This window comes from Trichechus manatus, unplaced genomic scaffold (genome assembly GCF_000243295.1).
Source record: "Trichechus manatus latirostris isolate Lorelei unplaced genomic scaffold, TriManLat1.0 scaffold00051, whole genome shotgun sequence".
NCBI classification, from domain to species: Eukaryota; Metazoa; Chordata; class Mammalia; order Sirenia; family Trichechidae; genus Trichechus; species Trichechus manatus.
In genome coordinates, this window is record NW_004443987.1 from 6105514 (window position 1) to 6127767 (window position 22254).

Consider the following 22254-nt stretch of genomic DNA (forward strand, 5'->3'; position numbering starts at 1 on the left):
GGCACCTCACAACAACATATTTTGTTTAAAGAGTAATAGGCTCAATATTTTGTATTGTTAAAACAACTTTTACAATCCAATTAGAAAAATAAAAATTAATGAATTACAGCTATTTTTTCTTTGTGAAATAGTCTGGTAACATTTGTAGACAACAATACAACCAGGGGAGGTAGTCACAAATGAAAATACTGGAATTAATTAACAATAGACATGGAGGGGAGGATGAGAAGCAGTCTTCGTATTTGCTCAGGAGTTAGGTATGATTTTAACAACAGACAGAAAGTAGCAAACCAGGATCAAAGAAAACGTCAGTCGAGAAAGGCAACAGAAAATATTTTTTAAAAAAAGATCATTCAAACAGAAGCAAAAGATGAAAAAGACTAGCATCTCATAGATAAAATTATGTTAGGATTTCAATAGCATGCCATAAAATAATTTATTCCACCATGATGAGAAACTGGAAAGAGATGTTTCATTATTTTTACTGCCATTGTTAATGTTTCATTTTCCCTAAAGAATTATGAAAATGAACATAGTGAATAAAGTTATTATTTAAAAGAAAAACCTTTTCAAATTCTGCAAAACTGATGCCATTATAGCCTTAATTGATATACTTGTAGTCTGCTAAAGTCATCAACCCTTGTTAAGTGCACGAACACATGCAGACTCACAAGCCTGCATAAAATACAGATGGTCGATAGCTGCGTAAATAGATCAATGATTACAAAGATGGATTGAGGAGACAAAAACAAGCTCTACTATTACACATGCATGAACTTCCTGACTATAAGAATAATTATACTCTAGAACTGGTTGAGAGAAGTTGAAGAATCTCTTTTTCCTGCAGAATCAATAGATACCCATCTATCTTTGATGACTTAGGTGTAGCATTGCTTGGAATCAAGGGAACAAACTAAGTGACCTTTCCTTCATTCTAATTATTTTGTCAGTACCCAGTAATAAGCTACATAGATCATATAATCTGTTTAGAAATGTAAAATCACAATTGGAAAAACTTAATCATGTGGCAACCTGTCAACCCCAGACATGGGGTACAATGCTGGATACCCATATGGGTTTCAGAAAACTAATACTTAACTATGTAAGTGGAAAATATCTGGGGGGAAAAAAAAGCAAGCTGGAAAACACCCATGCATGAACTGCAGAGAGACAACTATGGAGATATTTCTGTAGTTTCCATGTATAAAGAAGGTACCCTGGAGGTGTATTTTACCTGGAGTATTAATAAGGATGATTCTGGCCTTTTATCAAAGGAAGACTTCATTTAAAATAGAAGGAAGGGAGGGGAAAAAAATGAAGCGGGGGGCGGGGGTGGAGACTGGGATATCAGACAAGATGCATCCCCAGCAGGAATACATCTGACCCTTAAAAATAAGACACAGACCAAAAGACTATGAGTAAACACCTAGAGATTTGCTCCCATAAAGATTACAGCCAAGAAAATCCTATGGGACAGTTCTACTCTGTGACATGAGGTTGCTATGAGTTGGAATCGACTCAAGGGCACCTCACAACAACATATTTTGTTTAAAGAGTAATAGGCTCAATATTTTGTATTGTTAAAACAACTTTTACAATCCAATTAGAAAAATAAAAAATTTGATTCAGGAATGCAAGTGTCTAGTTTCTATTATGGATTGATTTAGGAAACCCGCAAGAAAATAAAAACTACTTAAACTAAATAGTCACTGAAATTCAGAATATCAAAAGAGGGATATCTCTCCCTGATCTCATTCTCTTATTTATCACCCCTTAAAACTCTTTCCTGTGTTCCCCTTTATGACTCACTAAGTATCCGGGCCCTCCCCCTGATATACTGACTCCTCATTCTCTGATTTCTCTAGCACTACCCATTCCCTCAACCTGTGTGGTCTTCAAAAATGCAGTCCTCAGCCTTCCATTTGTCACTTTTTTCACTATCAACCTCATAGGTTCTCAATGTCATAGGTTCTCACAGCTCCAACAATCACTTTTTGCATATGACTCCAGAAGTCCTTATTTTCAGTCCAGCCTTCTAATCTGACTTCCTATGCATATACTAAAGTGATATATCTGTACAATTTTTCTCCTTCGCCCTGGAAGTATGTTCTCTTCCACTTGATTTGCCTCTTTTGATCAGTGGGACACCAATCTTTCTATCCAAGGATTTTCAGTGAATCATTTTTACTTTTTTATTTACCAATCTTTCCCTTTTTTTTCCTACCCCCAATCTATTTAAGGGCTTCATTAAGCCTTACACTTGAAATTACAATTACCTCCCCAATTGCTAGTCTCTTTATGCCAAGCCATTTGGTATACTACAGATAACCTTCTTAAACATGCACCTAGACTATATCCAAACTCAGTAGCTTCGCAATAAAGGTGACTACTAGGGATCAAAAACTCTGATGCCTACATTGTGTAGGAATGAATTGGAGTGGATAAAACGCAACGTGGAGTGGTAGGACATGTGGCAAACTGGAAAGTGTGTGATATTAAAATTTTACTTTTTTAGACTACAAAGGCCAAAGAAAATACATCTTATTATCTATTTAACGCTCTTTCTGTCTATCCATCTATCTAGCCTGAGGGTCACCAGTTTGCTATCTCTATGTCTCTCCAATATGACCCCAACCAACCTTTTTACATGCTCTTTCTTACTGACACCCTATAATAGCTTTGAACTATGCCATAAATACATGTCTGAAGCCTTTTCCCACAATTTCCTTTTCCTTGCTCTCCTTACCTGAATCATACTAGTGCTTCAAAGTCCCATTCAAGTTACACTTCTTCCCAAAAACCACCTTAACCACAGCCCACCCTAGCAACAACTCGACTTCAGTGAGCCCCTGAACCAGGAATTTTTAGTCTTTTTTGTCTGTGCCATAGGCCTCTTTGACACAGGCTTATGGACCCCTTAAAGAATAAAATAAATTATGTAGTATTCCAAAAGAAACTAATTATATTGAAATAGTTATTGAAATATTTACAAAAATAGTGATATAATAGATGTGGTTCTTAATCAAGGATTCAAAAAAAAAGATGTAGTGGCAGCTTTAATGACAACTCTAATTTTGAAGTAGTAATGAGTATAAACAATATTTCAAGACATATGTCACAACTATAATGTGATATGAAAATATTTATTATTTTTATTAGTGTCAAAGTTAGCAGTAGTGCTAATACTACTTTGGTCTGTTGCCTACATTCTTAATTAAAGGAAATTAGTTATATTAGTTAGAGGTTAATGACAATAAAGATTAAATATGTTTTCACAATCATGTTCAAGACCCCTTGAATTCTATCCATGTATTCCCATAGGGGGCTTTGGACCCCTGGTTATTAGCCTCTGTTTTATACATATTTTTACAAATTATTTTGCAGAAATACTTACTACCTTCTATGTTAATCACCTCTTTTTAGCATATGCCTTATGCATATGAGCTTAAGTTTCTTACCAAAATGAATTCTCTCAGTATTTTAAAAATCATGTGCATGCACTAATGATCTAAAATAGAACATACTTTTATTTTTTCCCTTAACATTTACATCAATTTTTTGAACTGCTAGTTTCATTTCTTTGTCAATGTTCTATATGTAAATATGCCTGCAAGTATTTATTTACCACTGATAACCGAAAAACACTGACTGGTCTTAGATTTCCTTTTTACTCTCAATAGATCAAATTAAATTAAATTGAAGAAGATTTTCAAAGCTGAAATAATTATTCCCAAATTCACCTAAACTTAGTACACATTATCTGGAACTAACTCATAATTGCATATGTTAAAAACTCCTCAACAACCTCAGGATATGGTGTGCTTTTCAAACGTTTCTATGTGCAACACTAAGTATTTTGAGACATTTTCATTTCTTCCACGTAGTCAACTCAGTTTCTAGTATAAATGTAGATATTTTTAAGTACAGGAGACATTATTATTTTTATTAACAACCTCAAAATTTGAGCTTAATTTTACTCATAAAATGAAAGTAAATTTCTTCTTATTATGATTTTAGGTAGACATTTATCCTGCCAAATAACTAGAATCTCTTAATTGTCAGGCAGGGAAGAGCTTATTAGATCCATATTAGGAGAGATAATACTAGCATTAAACCAAGTCTCTGGGAAATGATGTTTCCCTAATTGTTTTTTGTTGTTATATGGAGACAACCATGCTACACCAGCAACAAACTATGATTATGCATGGATAGAGTTTAGCACTATAATCAAATAGAACTTACAACAAGGTTAATCTGATGATACATATTTAATACTGTGCATTATCGATGTGCTACATGGTAATTAGACATAAATGGTAAATAGCTCATATGAATGGAAAATTGATATTACTTTTGCATCACTGAAGCAAATGTTTCTGGGAAAGAGGGGGAAAGAGGCACTGGTGATTTTAGTCTTCTCTCCTTCCTGAAGGAAGCGGTACCTTTTAAAACAAACAAACAAACAACAACAACAAAACCAAACCCATTGTAGTTGAGTCGATTCTATCTGGACTCATAGCGACCCTACAAGAAAGAGTACAACTGCCCCATAGTGTTTCCAAGGTTGTAAAATTTATGGAAGCAGACTGACACATCTTTCTCCAGTGGAACAGCTGGTGGGTTTGAACTGCCAATCTTTCCATTAGCAGCTATGCACTTAACCACTGAGCCACCAGGGCTCCTTAAGGCCTGGAATATCAAACAATTCTTTCGACCCAGGGACGTTTTAGTTACCAAAAGAATCCCAGATGTTTAATTTGTCTGGATAAAAGCAATATTAATCCTAATCACTTAGGTGAGTTACTCACCATTTATGCATTTTATCCATGGAGCACAATTCCAATTATGTGTACTATTAAATGACATGTTAAATTGTTTTCTACCGCAAGTAGAACTAAGAAAATGAGTTTTGATGGGGCAGGGTAGAGAATGAGATGAAATCTCAAACTATATGCATTGAGGAAGAAACCAAGTAGCTTGAAAAAAGCCCTCAGTAAATGGTTTAAAAAAGGGAATGGAGGTCTAGAAAACATAAACAGATGAGACAGGTCCAGGTCAACCCATACACAGTAATCTTGAAAATTACGGAAGCATCTGGTATAACATGAACAAAAGCAGCCTAACAGAGTGAACACTTTGACATTCTCCTTCACACACCATCCTAGAGTACAATCCAAGAGAATTTAGCTTAATAATGGGATACTAAAATCAGTTGTTTTGACTGCATAGTGAATAAGATTAAACCAAGGAATTCAAGGACTTAAATTTACTGCCATCTCCAAATTGTAAGCAATTCATTCCTCCCAACTGGACCAGGTTTATTCAATTAAAAGAAAGATACAAATATATACTGTTTACAAAATAAAGTGAAACAGAGATAAAAATCCCAGGTAATACATCTCTATATACATTCTATAAAAGCTTGTTACATATTAAGGAACACTCAAAAGTGAGGATCTCTCTCTGTTTATGTCTGACATTCCCTAAAGAGCTGATAACATGACTAAAAAATAATAACTATTTTTATTGTTACTGACAAATAAATACCACAGTAACATTCTGCAAATTTACATTCTCTTTTATTAACCAAAGCATGTGAAGTAAAAGCTACAGTGTTTTAACAAGTAAAATACTGGCTATATTGACTAACTCTTCAAAATCTGGTCCTATTTTACTATAATTTGATTATAAATAAAAGATTAGGAGTCAGGAGTTTATTTGCCTTCTTGTATTTTAAAATTAAACCCTGAAATAGAATAAACAAACAGGGCAAACTAAATCATGTTTAGGCTTCATGTCTAGCTCATTCTGTCTAGTGTGCAAATAACTGTGGGTTAAGAGGGACAGGACAAACATGATCAGCTCCCATTTCAAGTCAGAGTAACTAAGGACCTGCATCTGGCACAGAGAATTTTTTTTACCCTAAAACTTTTCCATAAGGGGATTTGTTCTCAAAGCATAACTCTTACTGAGATTAACATAGGTATGTCCTGATAATAAAGTGGTTGTTGTTGTTAGGTGCCATCCAGCTGGTGCCAACTCATAAGGACTCTATCTATAACAGAATGAAATACTGCTCAGACCTGCGCCATCCTCACAATAATTGTTATGCTTCAGCCCACTGTTGCAGCCACTTTGTCAATCCATCTGGTTAAGGGACTTCCTCTGTTCTGCTGACCCTCTACTTTACCAAGCATAATGTCCTTCTCCTGGGACAGGTCCCTCCTGATAACATGTCCAAAGTACATAAGACAAAGTCTTGCCATCCTTGCTTCTAAGGAGCATTCTGGCTGTACTTCTTCCAAGACAGATTTGTTCATTCTTCTGGCAGTCCATGGTATGTTCAATATTCTTCGCCAACACCATAATTCAAAGACATCAATTCTTCTCTTCATTTTTCCTTATGCACTGTCGTCCAGTTTTCACATACATATGAGGCGACTGAAAATACCACGGCTTGGGTCAGGCACACCTTAGTCCTTAAAGTGATATCTTTGCTTTTTAACACTTTAATAAAGAAATCTTTTGCAGAAGATTTGCCCAATACAATACGTCCTTTGAGTTCTTGATTGCTGCTTTCATGGGTGTTGACTGTGGATCCAAGTAAAATGAAATCCTTTACAGCTTCAATCTTTTCTCCGTTTATCATGATGTTGCTTATTGGTCCAGTTCTGAGGATTTTTGTTTTATGTTGAGGTGCAATCCATACTGAAGGGTGTGGACTTTGATCTTCGTCAGTAAGTGCTTCAAGTCCCCTTCACTTTCAGCAAGCAAGCTTGTGTCATCTGCATATCACAGGCTGCAAATGAGTCTTCCTCCAATCCTGATGTCCCATTCATCTTCATATACTCCAACTTCTCAGATTATTTACTCAGTATACAGATTGACTAAGTATGGTGAAAGGATACAACCTTGATGAACACCTTTCCTGACTTTAAACCATGCAGTATCCCCTTGTTCTCTTCGAACGACTGCCTCTTGATCTAAGTAAAGTTTCCTCGTGAGCACAATTAAGTGTTTTGGAAATCCCATTCTTTCCAATGTTATCCATAATTTTTTATGATCCACAGAGTCAAATGCCTTTGCATAGTCAATAAAACACAGTAAACATCTTTCTGGTATTCTTTTCTTTCAGTCTAGATCCATCTGACATCAACAATGATATACCTCGCTCCACGTCCTCTTCTGAATCTGGCTTGAATTTCTGGCAGTTCTCTGTCGATATACTGCTGTAAACACTTTTGAATGATCTCTAGCAATATTTTACTTGTGTGTGATACTAATGATATTGTTCAATAATTTCCCCATTTGGTTGGATCACATTTCTTTGGAATAGGCATAAATATGGATCTCATCGAGTCAGTTGGCCAGGTAAGCTGTCATCCAAATTTCTTGGCATAAACAAGTGAGGACTTCCACCACTGCATCTGTTTGTTGAAACATCTCAACTGGTATTCCGTCAATTCCTGGAGTCTTGTTTTTCACCATTCCCATCAGTGCAGCTTGGACTTCTTGCTTCAGAACCATCGGTTCTTGTTCATATGCTACCTCCTGAAATGTCTGAACATCGACCAATTTTTTTTGGTATAATGACTCCAGATATTCCTTCCATCTTCTTTTGATGCTTCCTGCATTGTTCAATATTTTGCCAACAGAAACGTTCAGAACTGCAACTCGAGGCTTGAATTTTTTCTTCAATTCCTTAAACTTGAGAAATGTCAAAAGTGTTCTTCCAGTTTGGTTTCCTAACTCCAGGTCTTTGCACATGTTATTATAATATTTTACTTTGTCTTCTAGAGCCGCCCTTTGAAATCTGTTCAGCTCTTTTACTTCATCATTTCTCCCGTTCACTTTAGCTACTCTATGTTCAAGAGCAAGTTCAAGAGTATTTTCTAACAACCATTTTGGTCTTTTCTTTCTTTCCTGTCTTTTTAATGACCTTTTGCTTTCTTCATGTATGATGTCCTTGATATCATTCCACAACTCATCTGGTCTTCGGTCATTAGTGTTCAATGCATCAAATCTATTCTTGAGATGGTCTCTAAATTCAGGTGGGATATACTCAAGGTCACAAATTGACTCTCATGGACTTGTTTTACTTTTCTCAGGATTCAGCTTGAACTTAAATATGAGTAATTGATAGTCTCTTCCACAGTTAGTCCCTGGCCTCATTTAGCCTGATGATATTGAGCTTTTCCATCATCTCTTTCTACAGACATAGTCGATTTGATTCCTGTGTATTCCATCCAGCAAGGTCCACATGTATAGTCGTCCTTTATGTTGTAGAAAAAATTATTTGCAATGAAGAAGTTGTTGGTCTTGCAAAATTCTATCAAGCAGTCTCTGGCATAGTTTCTACCACCAAGACTAGAATTTCCAACTACCCATCCTTCTTCTTTGTTTCCAACTTTTGCATTCCAATCAACAGTAATTATCAATGCATCTTGATTGCATGATTGATCAATTTCAGACTGCAGAAGTTGGCAAAAATCTTCAATTTCTTCATCTTTGGCATTAGTGATTACTGTGTAAATTTGAATAACAGTCATATTAACTGGTCTTCCTGGTAGGCGTATGGATATTATCCTATCACTGATAGTGTTGTACTTTAGGATAGATCTTGAAATATTCTTTTTGACAATGAATGTGAAGCCATTTCTCTTTAATTTGTCATTCGTGGCACAGTAGATCTTATGATTATGTGATTCCAAATGGCCAGTACCAGTCCATTTCTGCTGACTAATGCCTAGGATATTGATCTTTATGTGTTCCATTTTATTTTTGATGGTTTCCAATTTTCCTAGATTCATACTTTGTACATTCCACGTTCCAATTATTAATGGATGTTTGCAGCTGTTTCTACTCATTTTGAGTCATTCCACATCAGCAAATGAAGGTCCCAAAAGCTTGACTCCTCCACATCATTAAGGTCCACTCTACTTTAAGGAGACAGCTCTTCCCCAGTCATCTTTTCATTGTCTTCCAAACTGAGGGGCTCATCTTCTGGCACTACATCAGACAATGTTCCACTGCTATCCATAAGGTTTTCACTGGCAAATTTTTTTTTTAGAAGTAGACCGACAGGTCCTTGTTCCTAGTCTATCTTAGTCTGGAAGCTCAGCTTAAACCTGTCTACTATGGGTGGCCCTGCTGGTATTTGAATACCAGTGACATAGCATCCACCAATACAGCAACATGCAAGCCATCACAATATAATATGCCAAACTGACAGATGCGTGGGGGATAATTAAGAGTCTGGATACATTCATTCAACCTTAGTCCCGCGGAAAATAAATACATCTAGATTTAATATAAATAATACATATGCATAATAATTATACTAATTTAATATACAAAATATGTATAATTATATTCATGAGGTAAACTAAAATGCAAACATATACTACAAAATAGAGGAACTTTCATATGGACGTGGTCTGCTTATATTATAAACACAGATCTCTGAGATTAAGGGAGAGTCTGAGGGGGGTATTACAAAGTCATAAAGCGATAGCATAAATTACTTGATGTCTTCTTAAAATCAAAGTAAATTACATAACTCAAACACAAAGCCAAAAAACTACTACTACTATAATATACCCTTCCAGGAAACTCTTCACAGTTCTTCCTTCCAAAAATTAACACAAACAAGGCAACACATGCCAAGAATTCTAATATATTAGATCTGCATAGTGGTTTCTTCTACAAAGCACGTTATTTCATTTAATCCTCACCCTGTGATTTCATATGAGGAAACAGAGGCTTAAAAAGCTTACGTAGTTTGCCCATGAGAGGCAGAATGTTATAATAGAAAGAACACTGGCTTTAGAGTTAAATAGACTTTGTTCTGAATCTCAGCTCTTACTACTCTGCCACTTACCAGATTTGTGACATTGGGCAATCTCTCATAGCCTCAGTTTACTTAAATCTATATAATGAAGATAACAATTCTTATTTTACAGGACTGTAGTAGCATTAAATGAGCTAAAATACATGAAGTGTTTGACTAAATCCCCAGCAGCAGGACATGGTAAGTGTCTAAGACAGGACAACTCCACCATTTCTCCTCTGACCTTAAACAAGATATGTAACCTCCTGACCTCAGTTTTTTCATCCATTTAATGTTGGTAACAATATCTACTTAACATAGCCCATAGTGATGAAATGTATTAATTACATGCACAGTAAATAGCAAGAATGATATGTCTATACATAAAAGGATACTTATCTAATAAATGGCAGTTTGAACCAGAACCTAGGTCTTCTATGCTGATTCTTCTTGCTATCATCACAGCTAGACAGTCCTAATTCTTTTATCCAAAAATAGAAGAACATGTATTTTTTCTCACAACTCCACTAAGAAGACAGCAATCTGATAAACATGAATTTAAAAAGGAAAATATCCAAGTTACCTGGATTAAGGCCTCACTCAACATGCCTTCATTAACCTCCAGAATAATGTTTTTTATATCTTCATATGGCATGCGATATGATCCCAGGAATATAGCTAAAATTAAAAAAAATAGAAGAGCACCAAAATTTAAGTTTTAATATATACTTGATTACCATTTTTATAGACTCAAAATATAAAATTTCTGTCACTAGTATTAACTTTTGGAGTTATGAACAAACAAAAGTAGTTTCCATTTGATGGACTACTCTACCCATTTAGGGATAATGGCCTATTATCTCAGGCGCTAATGTTTACAGCTTATGCATATTAATACACAAAATAAAACTCCTACTAATAACACTAATATATGCTTACACATTTTAGATTGAGCTAACCCATGAAAACTTAAAGATTTTATTTCAAGTTGGCCTTTTAATTCAATGCAGAATTTAGTGTGGAGATTATCAGGTGCATTCAACACAATCATTCTCAGGAATAACAATAAAGTAACCAAATAAAAATATAATATCAATCTACTTTGCCATTTTCCCACATAAGAAAAAGTTAAAGAGTCTGCATCATCAGTGCTCTCTGTGTCTCTGTTAACATTCACGTGCTACACTATCAGTTCTTTTGTATGTTGAATCACGATTTCACCTGTCAAATTTTTCATAATTGCATATGTATTATGTCATGTTGGAATAATTCAGCAATTTATACCTGAAAAAGTTCATGAGTATTCAGAAGTTATTTTTCAAGAACATATTTCACCTTAATTTCCATTAAACATACACTTTAAAGAACATACATGTGTTCTTATCACCAGAACATAAATATATTTGTATCACTTTTTTTTTTATTCCATGAAAAGGTCTATGTTACTTCCCTGGTACCAAAAGAATAAAAAAATCCTCGTGATCCAGGAAAATGATTACCTAGACTTAAAGACAAACTGAGATTCCCATACTCTAAAAAATAACGTTGACAGATATCAACTAGCAATTCAGATCACACTGTGTTTTGAAAAAAAGTACTGACCATTAGCTTTATAAACAAAATGTTACTATCCAGTAAGTAATGTACACATTCACAATAGCTATTAGTCAACTAGTTCTCCGACAGTGACATCTCTACTGACACAAGAATGATGAGTTGTCTTTTTTAATCTGATTCCTTACAGCACATTCCTTAAGAATATATACTCCCACGGTATTTCTGTGTACAATTAGAAATGTTTGGTATGTTGAAATTTCTCATGTGTAGTGCTGTACTATTCTCGGAATCTAAATACAGTCTAGTGTGGTGATTAAAACAAAAATTCTTCTGATTTCAACATAGACGGAGAGTATGTCAAAGTAAAACTTCAGGCCTACTTAAATGAAGACAGGTTTAACTGTCCAGTCCATTTAGCAAAAGTATACTTAATGTTTCATGGGTTTGTTAAAGTCTTCAAGGATCACTACCCAGTTTTAAAGTGTGGTAGTTAATAATTTCACTAGCTCACGTCACAATTGATTCAAATATAAAGGGCTAGCAGTAAAAGGGTTTGTCCAATGTGACTAGTGAATAATCTAAAAATATCAATTCTAGGCACAGGCAGAATAAAAAAAAAGTTTTGTTTTGTTTTTTCTTTCAATTCTGCCTTCTATTTCATTATGTCCTCTAACAATTGTTTCTTATAAGTACTTTCCAACATTTTATTATTCATAAGCTTCATCTGGTGTAATGAAGCCTAAATTACAATTTTCTCCAGGCTGACTGAATGAGAAAAACGCAACCCAGACCTAAGACTGTCCTAGAATATTATAAAGATATTCATTTCTAACAAATGCTAAATATACCTGATCAAAGAAGTTACAACTTTATTTAAAAATACATTCAACAACTGCTCACCACCACCATTCCCTATGCAAACAATATTAACATACATAGATTCTGTGCCGTCTTGGGATCTAAAATTCTCAATTCTTTCACTCTCTTCTTTGCAGGCGTGATCTTCTTGTCTTCTGAAGCTTCTACATTCTTTTGAACTGAAAGAAAAATGTTGACTCATGAACAATAATGGTACTAATCCAAGTACATGGAATAAAATTAGTAAGGCATATTAACTACATTAATAAAACTCATTCTGAAAGAAATAAATGTGATTGTTTCATTAGTTCAAGTAAGAGGATAAAAATAAAAATATAGACCGGTTTACAGGTTTCCCTACAAATTAAATATCAGCACTTAAGCAGAACAGATAAGCCAAATAGAACCAAAAATCAATTGCTGCTTTTTAACTAATGTGCAACATTAATTACTCTTTACCAGATACCTATAGCATCACTGGAAATAAACATATAGTAAAATCTCACTAATTTGGACTAATTCAGAAAAAAGTGGACATGTATTTCTCCTAAAATATGCTAAATTTCAAGCATTTCTTTAATCCAGTGAGACTGCTTTAAAGTGCATAAGTTAACTGTACCTGCTAAACAAGTTGGATATAAGAATTGCTGCTGAGACTGCTGAAGAATAGGTATGAATTATTTGCAAGTTACATAATAATAGCACCCATTTGCATACACATAATTAAAGAACTTCAAAGACATGATCTTTTGAATACCTTAGCTTTTCTGGCCTCAAAATTTTTTTTAAATACAATTCACTTTCTTAGAACAAAATATTTACTTTTGCTTTATTCAGAAGGTAATCCTGTCGTGCAAAACATTTACAATTACCTGAAACTGTGAGGAGTGGCAGTACCAAAAAGTGGCTTTAGCCTTCCAAAGCTTCCATCAGCCCTCCACCCAAATAAGCCATCCCAAAAAACGAAATAAAAACAATGTGCCTCTCTGCTATGAAAATCAAACATCACGTCAAATCTCTAAACCCCTCCTATACTGAAATTCTACAGCTACCAAAGTAGTCAGGTGTTGGCAGTTTGCCCCTTTTAACATAAAAATAGGGTTACAGGTAATGGGGCTATCAAAGAATATGAAGCAGAACTCAAATTCATCTAAAAACACCAGACTTAATGCTCTCACAGAGACTAGAGGAACCCCTGAAGCCATCACACCCCGATACTCTGTTAACCCAGAACTAAAACCATTCCTGAAGCCCATTCTTCAGACAAAGATTAGACTGCACTATAAAACATAAAATAATACTCATAAAGAGTGTGCTTCTTAGTTCAAGCAGATACAGGAGACCAAATGTGGCGCGGCTCCTGTCTGGAGGCAGGATGAGAAGGCAGGAAGGGACAGAAGTTGGCTGGATAGACACGGGAAACCCAGGTAGAAAGGTGGAGTGTGCTGTCACATTATAGGGATTTCAACTACCGTCACACAACAATATGTGTATAAAGATTTGTAGAAGAAGGTAACTTTAGCTGTACAATTTCACCTAAAGCACAATAAAACAATTAAATAAAAAAAGAATAAAGAGAAAAATAAAGCCAATATTTTTCAATCAAATAGAGTGATACGCTCTTGCCTCCAAACTCAGGCTGCTAAATATCATCAATGAATCATATGGTCATAACCATGCTGCTTCTTTATTACTACTAAAAGTATAACTTTATTTTGAGATAATAATTATTTTTACTATTTTCATTCATCTAATCTTTGTTAAAGAGATCACAAATGAGGTATTGATTTTCTTTTCTACAGGAAAACCAACACACAACCATAGCACATTTTTGCAAGGGCTACGTGTTCATAGATGTTAGCATCTAGGAAACTTTACAAGCATGTTCTAGAATGTATAAAATATTGCCAAATACACTGAGACTGCCTTTTTCTTAATGGTACAAAATATAGGAAAATTAAATAAGAATATTAGAGAAATAAAAGATAAAATAAATTACCTGAAGACCTAACATGTGATAAGTTAGTTTTAAGCATTACTCGTACGCTCAATCTAAAATGACACATAGTCTAAGGAAACTAGATTATAACTATACTTGAAAATCATGCTCTTATGAGAGATAACAAGTAGCTTGTCATGTTTACTCAACACAATAGCATCATTTCTAGTATTAGAAGAAACATGACTTTCAATACGCTTCTTTTAAAATCATTGCAAATGTTACTTACAGGTTATTTCTAAGAGCACAATGTCTTTGCTATGCAAACATCAGCATTTTAATTAATTTTAATTTTTAAGTGATTCCTAGTTTAAGACAACTCTATATAAAGAAATGACAGTCCAATAGTTGATTCCTTTTGTCTATAAACAAATTAATTATCTGCACCATATTGAAATTGCTTCTAGAATCATCCAAAAATTTTACCCAGTCAAGGAAATGGTTAAGTAAATAATCCTAATTTTTCGGTATGCCTTAAATTCCACTATGGCAGATTGTTTAAGCAAGTATATACAGGATGAAAATGCTGTAGTTTGAAGGATATATTAAGATTATTCTGAAAATTGACTATAGGATAGCTGTGAGTTGGAATCGACTCGACAGCAATGGGTATAAATTGACTAACAGGCTCTTGACCAACCCAAGCATAGACAAATAATGTTCATTCTTTTGCATTTTTTCATACTTCTGCATTTTTTTCATTAAACTATATTCTACTCTTCCCCTAGTCAAATTCACAAGATAGTTTAAAATTAGGATTAGATGTCTCAGATATCTAAAATTTATGGTTTTGATTTTTGAATCATAATATTTCTCGTCTTATGCAACTTGGATTAAATCCTGGGTTCAAGAAATAAAGATAAGGATGCTATGAGTGGGCAGCGCTGTTCTAAGAATCACTGGAGCAAAGCAAGTTTAAAACAGCCCTTTAAATAGACAAGCTCTCAAATACAATCATGTTTCTGCCATAATCAGTAGATACTGACCAGTGGCTATTATTGCTTCAGGACTTCTTTTTAAAAGCATTCCTTAGGGGGATCACAACTGCAGGCTTAGACAAATAGAGAACTAAAAGAGTAACCTGAGACAGCAAACTTATCCCTACAGTATTAAAGGCTTCATATGTTAAAAACTGCCTGGTTTTATACTGACTACAAAATGCCACTTGTCCTGGGACGCTGTTGTCCTATATGTTTCTAATGCTTACATAACCTAAACGAACTACAGCAGTGCTATACTTATTTAATATTACTTGAACGGGACTGAAGAGTTTGTAGTTGCTTTTTTTTTTTGTCTCTATAAAAAAATTTCAAGATTTTTTTTTTTTTTTGGGTGATCAATGCCCCTATGGCCCTCAGCTTCAGAATGAAGTATCAGTCACATGTGATCTCTCCCTGAGCAAATCAAAAGTCATACAACAACTGGATTAAATTCAATGGATTAAATTAATTTGAGCACTTAAACTGGCACTGTTAATCAACAAAATAATGAAACATTATAAAATACTGTCTGTAGGAAGATAATGATGCTAATAATTATTAAAGATATGTTAACATCAAGATACTCATTATCTAAGATAAAATGTCCACTGAGTATTCTTATATTTCCTTTAATACACAGATTTTTTTTTACATGAAATTGTGATATAAATTTATTCCTTTACAACTGAGGGATTCTTAACAGTGTAAATAAAGTAAACAAGATTATATTATTTTCCCAATCTAATTGAGACAATGTTCAAAAATTTCCTATTAATTTCCACTATCACAGTGGATACACAGAACATGTGACAATGTTTGCAATTTGTAGCAAATATTAAGGTATTTTGACTGGGTAATGTTGGATGATTTACATAGTAACAGCTAAGCATAAAGCATAACAAAATTTGTATAACAAATTTATTTCAAAATTCCAGTGAGATTGATACCTAAAGTCAGCATCAATACTATTCATTCACTCATCCAGCAAATATTTGTTGAAAATCTATTATGTGTTACCCTCATGTAAACATATACTAGAGCACATGACTTAAATGGGTATTTGCATCTTTTAACTAAGTGGTTATATGTAAATTACTAATTATGAAAGTAACCCCAAAAGTTATATAACATTTTAAATTTTCTTTATCCATATTAATATAGTTACGATGAATACACATATATCACTCAGTGAATTATCTTTTTGTTATTAGAAGCTGTATTTTAGTATTAGAGAATACAGTATCTCTGAATAAGCAGCAAGTGATGTGGTACATCATATTATAAGAGATATCTGGAGAAGTAAAAGTATTATTAAGTACACTTTATAGAAAGCCAGGATAAATAAAGCTAATTATATTAGTGTTAAAAAACACACTGCAAGATGTATGTAACTTCATGAATATATATATGCATATTCAACAAGTAAATACACAACTATTCTTTCAGATGATACAAATGTAAGAATTTATGATCTCTATATACTTAAATATATACATTTTATCCATGTATATACAATTCCAGAAGATATTCTAATTATACAGAAATAATTTTTCATGTATTATTTTAGAAAGGTGTTAGTGTAGCTTCAATGAACAATCTGACAATGTTAAAATGAGTGCAGGCATGACAATGGCAGATGGGGAAAAGCTATGATTTCAGTGTGTGATATCTGCAATGATTTTTCATTGAATTACTATTTCCACCATCTTTTAAAATCATTTTTATCCTTGTATTTCTAGAAATAGCATACAATCTAACTGAAAAATGAGCAAAGTTTGGGTGAGTGTGTGTGTACAACACACAAAAATGGGAAGTGTAATAATAACAACAGTGGTAGTAGTAATCACCACCGCAATGATTACAACTACCATCAAAATCAATTTTCATAATCTGTTCTGCATCTAGCATTAACTAACCTTTACATCATCTTATATTATAGGTTTTACCAATGAAATTTTACAAATGAGGAAAATAAGGAACAAAAAATTGGGTCATTTGCCCAAGATTACACAGCTAGTAATGAAAACATGCTAAACTTCACCAGTAATCAGGAAAATTCAAATGAAAACAACCAATGAAATTCTACTGCACAGTCATCAAATTGGAAATAACAAAAAAAGTCTCACAATACCAAGTATTGGTAAGGATGTGGAAAAATGAGAATCTGATTATTCCAACAGTGTGGTAGTAACAATCAGGATAACTTAAAAAAATATATTAACATCTAATAAATTTGAAGGTAGACCTCCTCACTTCTTCTTGCAGCCCCCAGACAGATATGATGAATGACACACCACAATATACCAGCAAAAGCTTAGTCATTCCCCACAATAGCCAAAAAGTGGAAACAACCCAAACATCCATCAACAGATAAATGAAAAACTAAAATGTGATATACATATATATATATACACACACACAATTAGAACATTACTCCACCATAAAGAGAAATGGAGTTCTGATACATGATAGAACATACATTAACTTTGAAAACATGCTGAGTGAATAAGTCAGTGACAAGTGGACAAATACTGTACGATCCCACTTATATGAAATATCCAGAATAGCCAAATATATAGAGACCAAAGTTTATTAGTGGTTACCAGGGAAAGGAGAAGTCTTTATTTACAAACCACTGAGTACCCGTTAATGGTGACGGAAAATTCGGCAACGGAAAGGGGTGATGGTTGCAAAACTGAATTATACATCTTGTGCTATATATATTTTTACCATAATAAAAAACCAATTGAAGGTGTTTTTACCATAAATATAATTCCACATTTCCACTTCTAGGTCAAATGGCCAAGAAAACAAGGAAGCTTGCTGTAGTAGTATTTATAACAGTACAAAAACTGAAAACAACCTACATGTCTAGGAGTTATACAATGGGTAATAAATTGTGGTATGTTAATATAATGGAATACCGCATTGCGGCTACAGTGACTGAACTACAGCTAAATATTTCAACAAGGATAAATCCCAAATACAATGCTAAATTGAAAAACTTTTAAAAAATGGTGGAAAATGTACAAACAGTACAATAATCATTTACCTAATTAAAAATAAAAACAGACTAACCATATATATCAATTATGGCTAAGTATATATGTAGAAAAATTGTAAAAATATGGAATAGATACTCAGTGAACTAATGATAATGGTTGCCTTGGGGAAGGAAAGTGATACTGAGAAGGTAGAATCCTGAAAATGTCAACTTTACCTATAATGTTTTATTTCCCTAAAAGCAAAAATTTATAGCAAATAAAACTTAATGTTAACATTTGTTCATTCTGGGTGGCTGATACGTGGGCTTTTGTTATATTATCCTTGGTAATTTCATATTTTTTCAACGTAAAAATAAAAATCATGTGACTGAACTTCATAAACATATCTATCCCTTTTATAGCTTATAAACTCTTAGCCTTGGAAATCCCAAGGACAAGGTGCAGACAGGCATCAGAGACAATATTGAAGAGAATAATAAAAAATACAGGTAAAGATTACTCAGTTTGGTGAGAAACCACAATTTTATTTTCATTTGTTTTTTAGTCTACTTTGTGAGGAATAACACATTTGTTTACCAAACCTTGAAAGAGAAAACTGATGCAATACTCAGTAAGAGACTGCATTTCTGTCTCTCTTACATGCAACCTAATACAGCTGTGAAGCTTCCCCTTTCCATGTTGCCTACAGCTGCACACTAAGGCATCCCACATAAAGGCAGATTTCATTCTGACACCTGCATAGTACCTGACGCGATAGGAATGACACTACCAGGAGTGTTCCTAAAGTTTACAGCCTATTAAACAAGAATAATGGTTCTAATGGGGGGAGTCACACACACATACTCTGTAACGATTTCCTAATTAAGGAAAAAATCTTACTGGTTGCAGTTTATACAAGAACCCCCCCAAATCAGGAAGCACATGTTACTCCAAATTAACAGCTGCATAACTAATAAATTTGTACACCTGTTCATTAAGCCAATTACTGAACACTGCTAAATGTCACAAGAACACTATGTTTAACAATGTGTAGAACTAATGCTGTATATTTTCAAATGGGCCTCAGTACCTCAGCAGGTAATGTATATTTTAGGAAGGACAAATAAAGTTGCTTAAAGGTTTTAGGGAAGAATTTCCTTTGTTTGAAATGATAACTTAAATATCAAAACTGAAGTTTGGTTCTTGCCTCAACCTAACATTTGACATATGAGGCTGTTAAAGCTCTTCCTACTAACCTTTAACTTACATGGTTCAAACTACAGTTAACCCTTTTACCCACGAGTTGTCTCTGGCTTTGTAAGTATGGAAAAACTGATGTTTTTCTGGCCCATTCCAGACACTCAGAGAGAACTGTATGTTATGTTAAATTTCATAATTCATGTCACAAACCAATAAGTAATAAACCATAAGAGTGAAGTGTGTCAAACAAAGGGGTGTTTTAAAAAAAGCATAGCAAGTGGGACTGACGATGCTAAAAACCAGTATAATTAAGCTAATAGAGCATTTTTTGGTGAAACTCTAGTTTGGACATTCAGCATATCCAGATTTCCTATTTTAATGTGGTACTTCCCAGACTGATGCAAATTTTACACACAATTTAGTTTAACTCAGAATGCAGTTAACCTTGCTGACCAAGACTGACCAAAATAAAACCCCCAAATATTTGTAACCAGGATCTCAACTTGCCAATAAAGAATATTTCAGTTTAGGTTTAAGATAATATCTGAGTATGTCCAGAAGGTCAGTGTTGTGGATCCAGTGTTGTGTTTATGCAAACGAAGGACCCCTGGGAAACTATTTACCCTAAAAGAAACTACTTTGCTACCTCCTTCTCATTTCCTGCATATTTCTATTTGATACTCTAATAAGCTTCTCAAATTTTGCATATTCCACACCAAACTCCTGATTTTACTCCCAAGCCTGCTCTTCCCGTAGTATTCTCCATGTCAAAAAAGGGTAACTAAATTCTTCTAATCAGTCAAACAAAAAACTGTGAAGTCATCCTTGACTCCTCTTTCTCACAGGACACATCCAGTTCTTTAGCATATCCAGTATATAATCACTTCTCATCACCTCCTCTTCCACTTAAGTGTTTGAGTCACCATCATTTCTACCCTGAGTCATTGCTGTAGCCTCATAACCAGTCTCTCTTCTGCCTTTGCTCCTCTTCTTTCTATTCTGCCAAACGATTAATTATTGCTATACCTATGTTTAATACCATCCAATGGCTTCCTGTTTCATTCATAGTAAGAGTCAAAGTCTTTACAATAGCCTGGGCTACCCTACTTTATTTCATGATCTCTCCTTAGTTACTGTGACCTCATGTCCTACTACTTTCCTCTCATTCGCTCTGCTCCAGCCACACTAGCTTCTTTGCTGTTCCACAGCAGAGCCTTTACACTTGCTATTGTTTTCTCCAGATCTTCCCGCACTTCTTTCAATCCTCCAATGTCATTTTCTCACAGAGACCTTTTCTGACCATGAGGTTCAAAATCATAATCTCTCCCTCTTAGAACTCCTTCTTCTCATTTTTCTTCATAACACCTATTACCACCTGACATATTATATGTTTTATTTGTGTTTTTATTAATTATATCTTCCATAATAATGTGAGCTCCATAAGAACAGAGATTTGTAACTGTTTTGTTTATTATTACATATTAAGAACTTGGAGAGTACCCAGGACAAAAGAGGCACTCCAATTACGTTGGAATCTATCCTACATATATAATCTCACTTGTGCAAAATGATTTATGGATGAGGATAGGCATTCTGGTATTGTTAAAAGCAAAATTATAAATGTTCATCAACTGGAGACAGATTTAATAAATCATGGTACATTGGGTGATGTTTATAATAGCAAAAGATTTGAAATGAAGCAAAAGCCCATCAATAGAAGACTACTTAATTAAACATCCACTCAATGGGCTACTCTGATGTTGTATCAATGACCGAGGAAGATCTTCATGTAAGGATATGGAATGATCTTCAACAAATATTGTTAAATAATAAAAAAAAGATATACAAGAGTATGCAGTATATGCTACCACTCATGGAAAAAAAAGGGAAGGATATTTATATATATTTACTGATATATGCATAAAATATTTCTGGCAAGAAATTGATTAGTTACTTCTAGTGAGGGAGCTGAGTAGCTGGAGACAGAGTTGACAGGGAGACATTTGACCATATACTATTTTGTGCCTCTTGAATTTTGAGCCAAATTTATTTACAAAAAATTAATGTTAACAATTAATTAACAAAAGGATGATACCACTAAAATGACTAACTTAAAGTGCAGGAGGGCAGAAATGCTTTGTAGCGTAAGTCAGAAAAAAAGTACTTTGCCCAGTTGAGGTTTCTGAGTAGCACCATCAACAGAGCAGAGGAAGAACAAAATTACAATAACAAATGGTGGCCTAGCCTTGAAGGCATATTGAAATACAAAAGTGAAATTCAAATATGGAAAATTATAACAATATACTTACATGTTATATGTGGTAGGAGCTAAAGATTCCCTTCTTTCACCAGGCTGAATGAATTCCATCTTCTTCACAATTGTATTATGTTTGATACCCATATTTTTTATCACTAGTATCAACATTACTACCGTGGTGGTGGAGTGGTTAAGTGCTACAGCTGCTAACCAAAAGGTTGGCAGTTTGAATCCACCAGGCACTCCTTGGAAACCCTATGGGGCAGTTCTACTCTGTCCTATAGGGTTGCTATGAGTCAGAATCAACTCAATGACGATGGATTTGGTTTTCTGGTTTTTTAGTATCAACATATTCATTCTCCTATTCCTGAATTATGATTTACAAAAGAAAGTCAAATTTCAATAAAATATTAAAATAACTGCACAAACATTTGCTGTACCAACAAAAATAGCAATGCTACAAAAACAGAGCTTTTGGTTGGTGTACAGCCCAATTACGTCTGTAAAAATGCCTGAATTCCTTGTATAAAAGGCAATTAAACAGTTTCCATGAGTTACAATGTCTGAAAAGAATACTTTGAATGTTAAAC

At 34.1% G+C, this 22254-nt stretch overlaps 1 protein-coding gene across 4 annotated transcripts in view; it reads right to left on the reverse strand.

Moving 5' to 3' along the window:
• DIAPH2 (diaphanous related formin 2) overlaps nt 1-22254 on the reverse strand; it is a 1008160-nt gene that overhangs the window by 534744 nt on the left and 451162 nt on the right. For all 4 annotated transcript variants that reach the window (XM_004377544.2, XM_023732386.1, XM_023732385.1 and 1 more), the window contains 2 exons: nt 12322-12423; nt 10413-10507 (listed from right to left, as the gene is read on the reverse strand). In XM_004377544.2, the coding sequence (XP_004377601.1) occupies nt 10413-10507; nt 12322-12423 (197 nt within the window). The remainder of the gene's footprint in view (nt 1-10412; nt 10508-12321; nt 12424-22254) is intronic.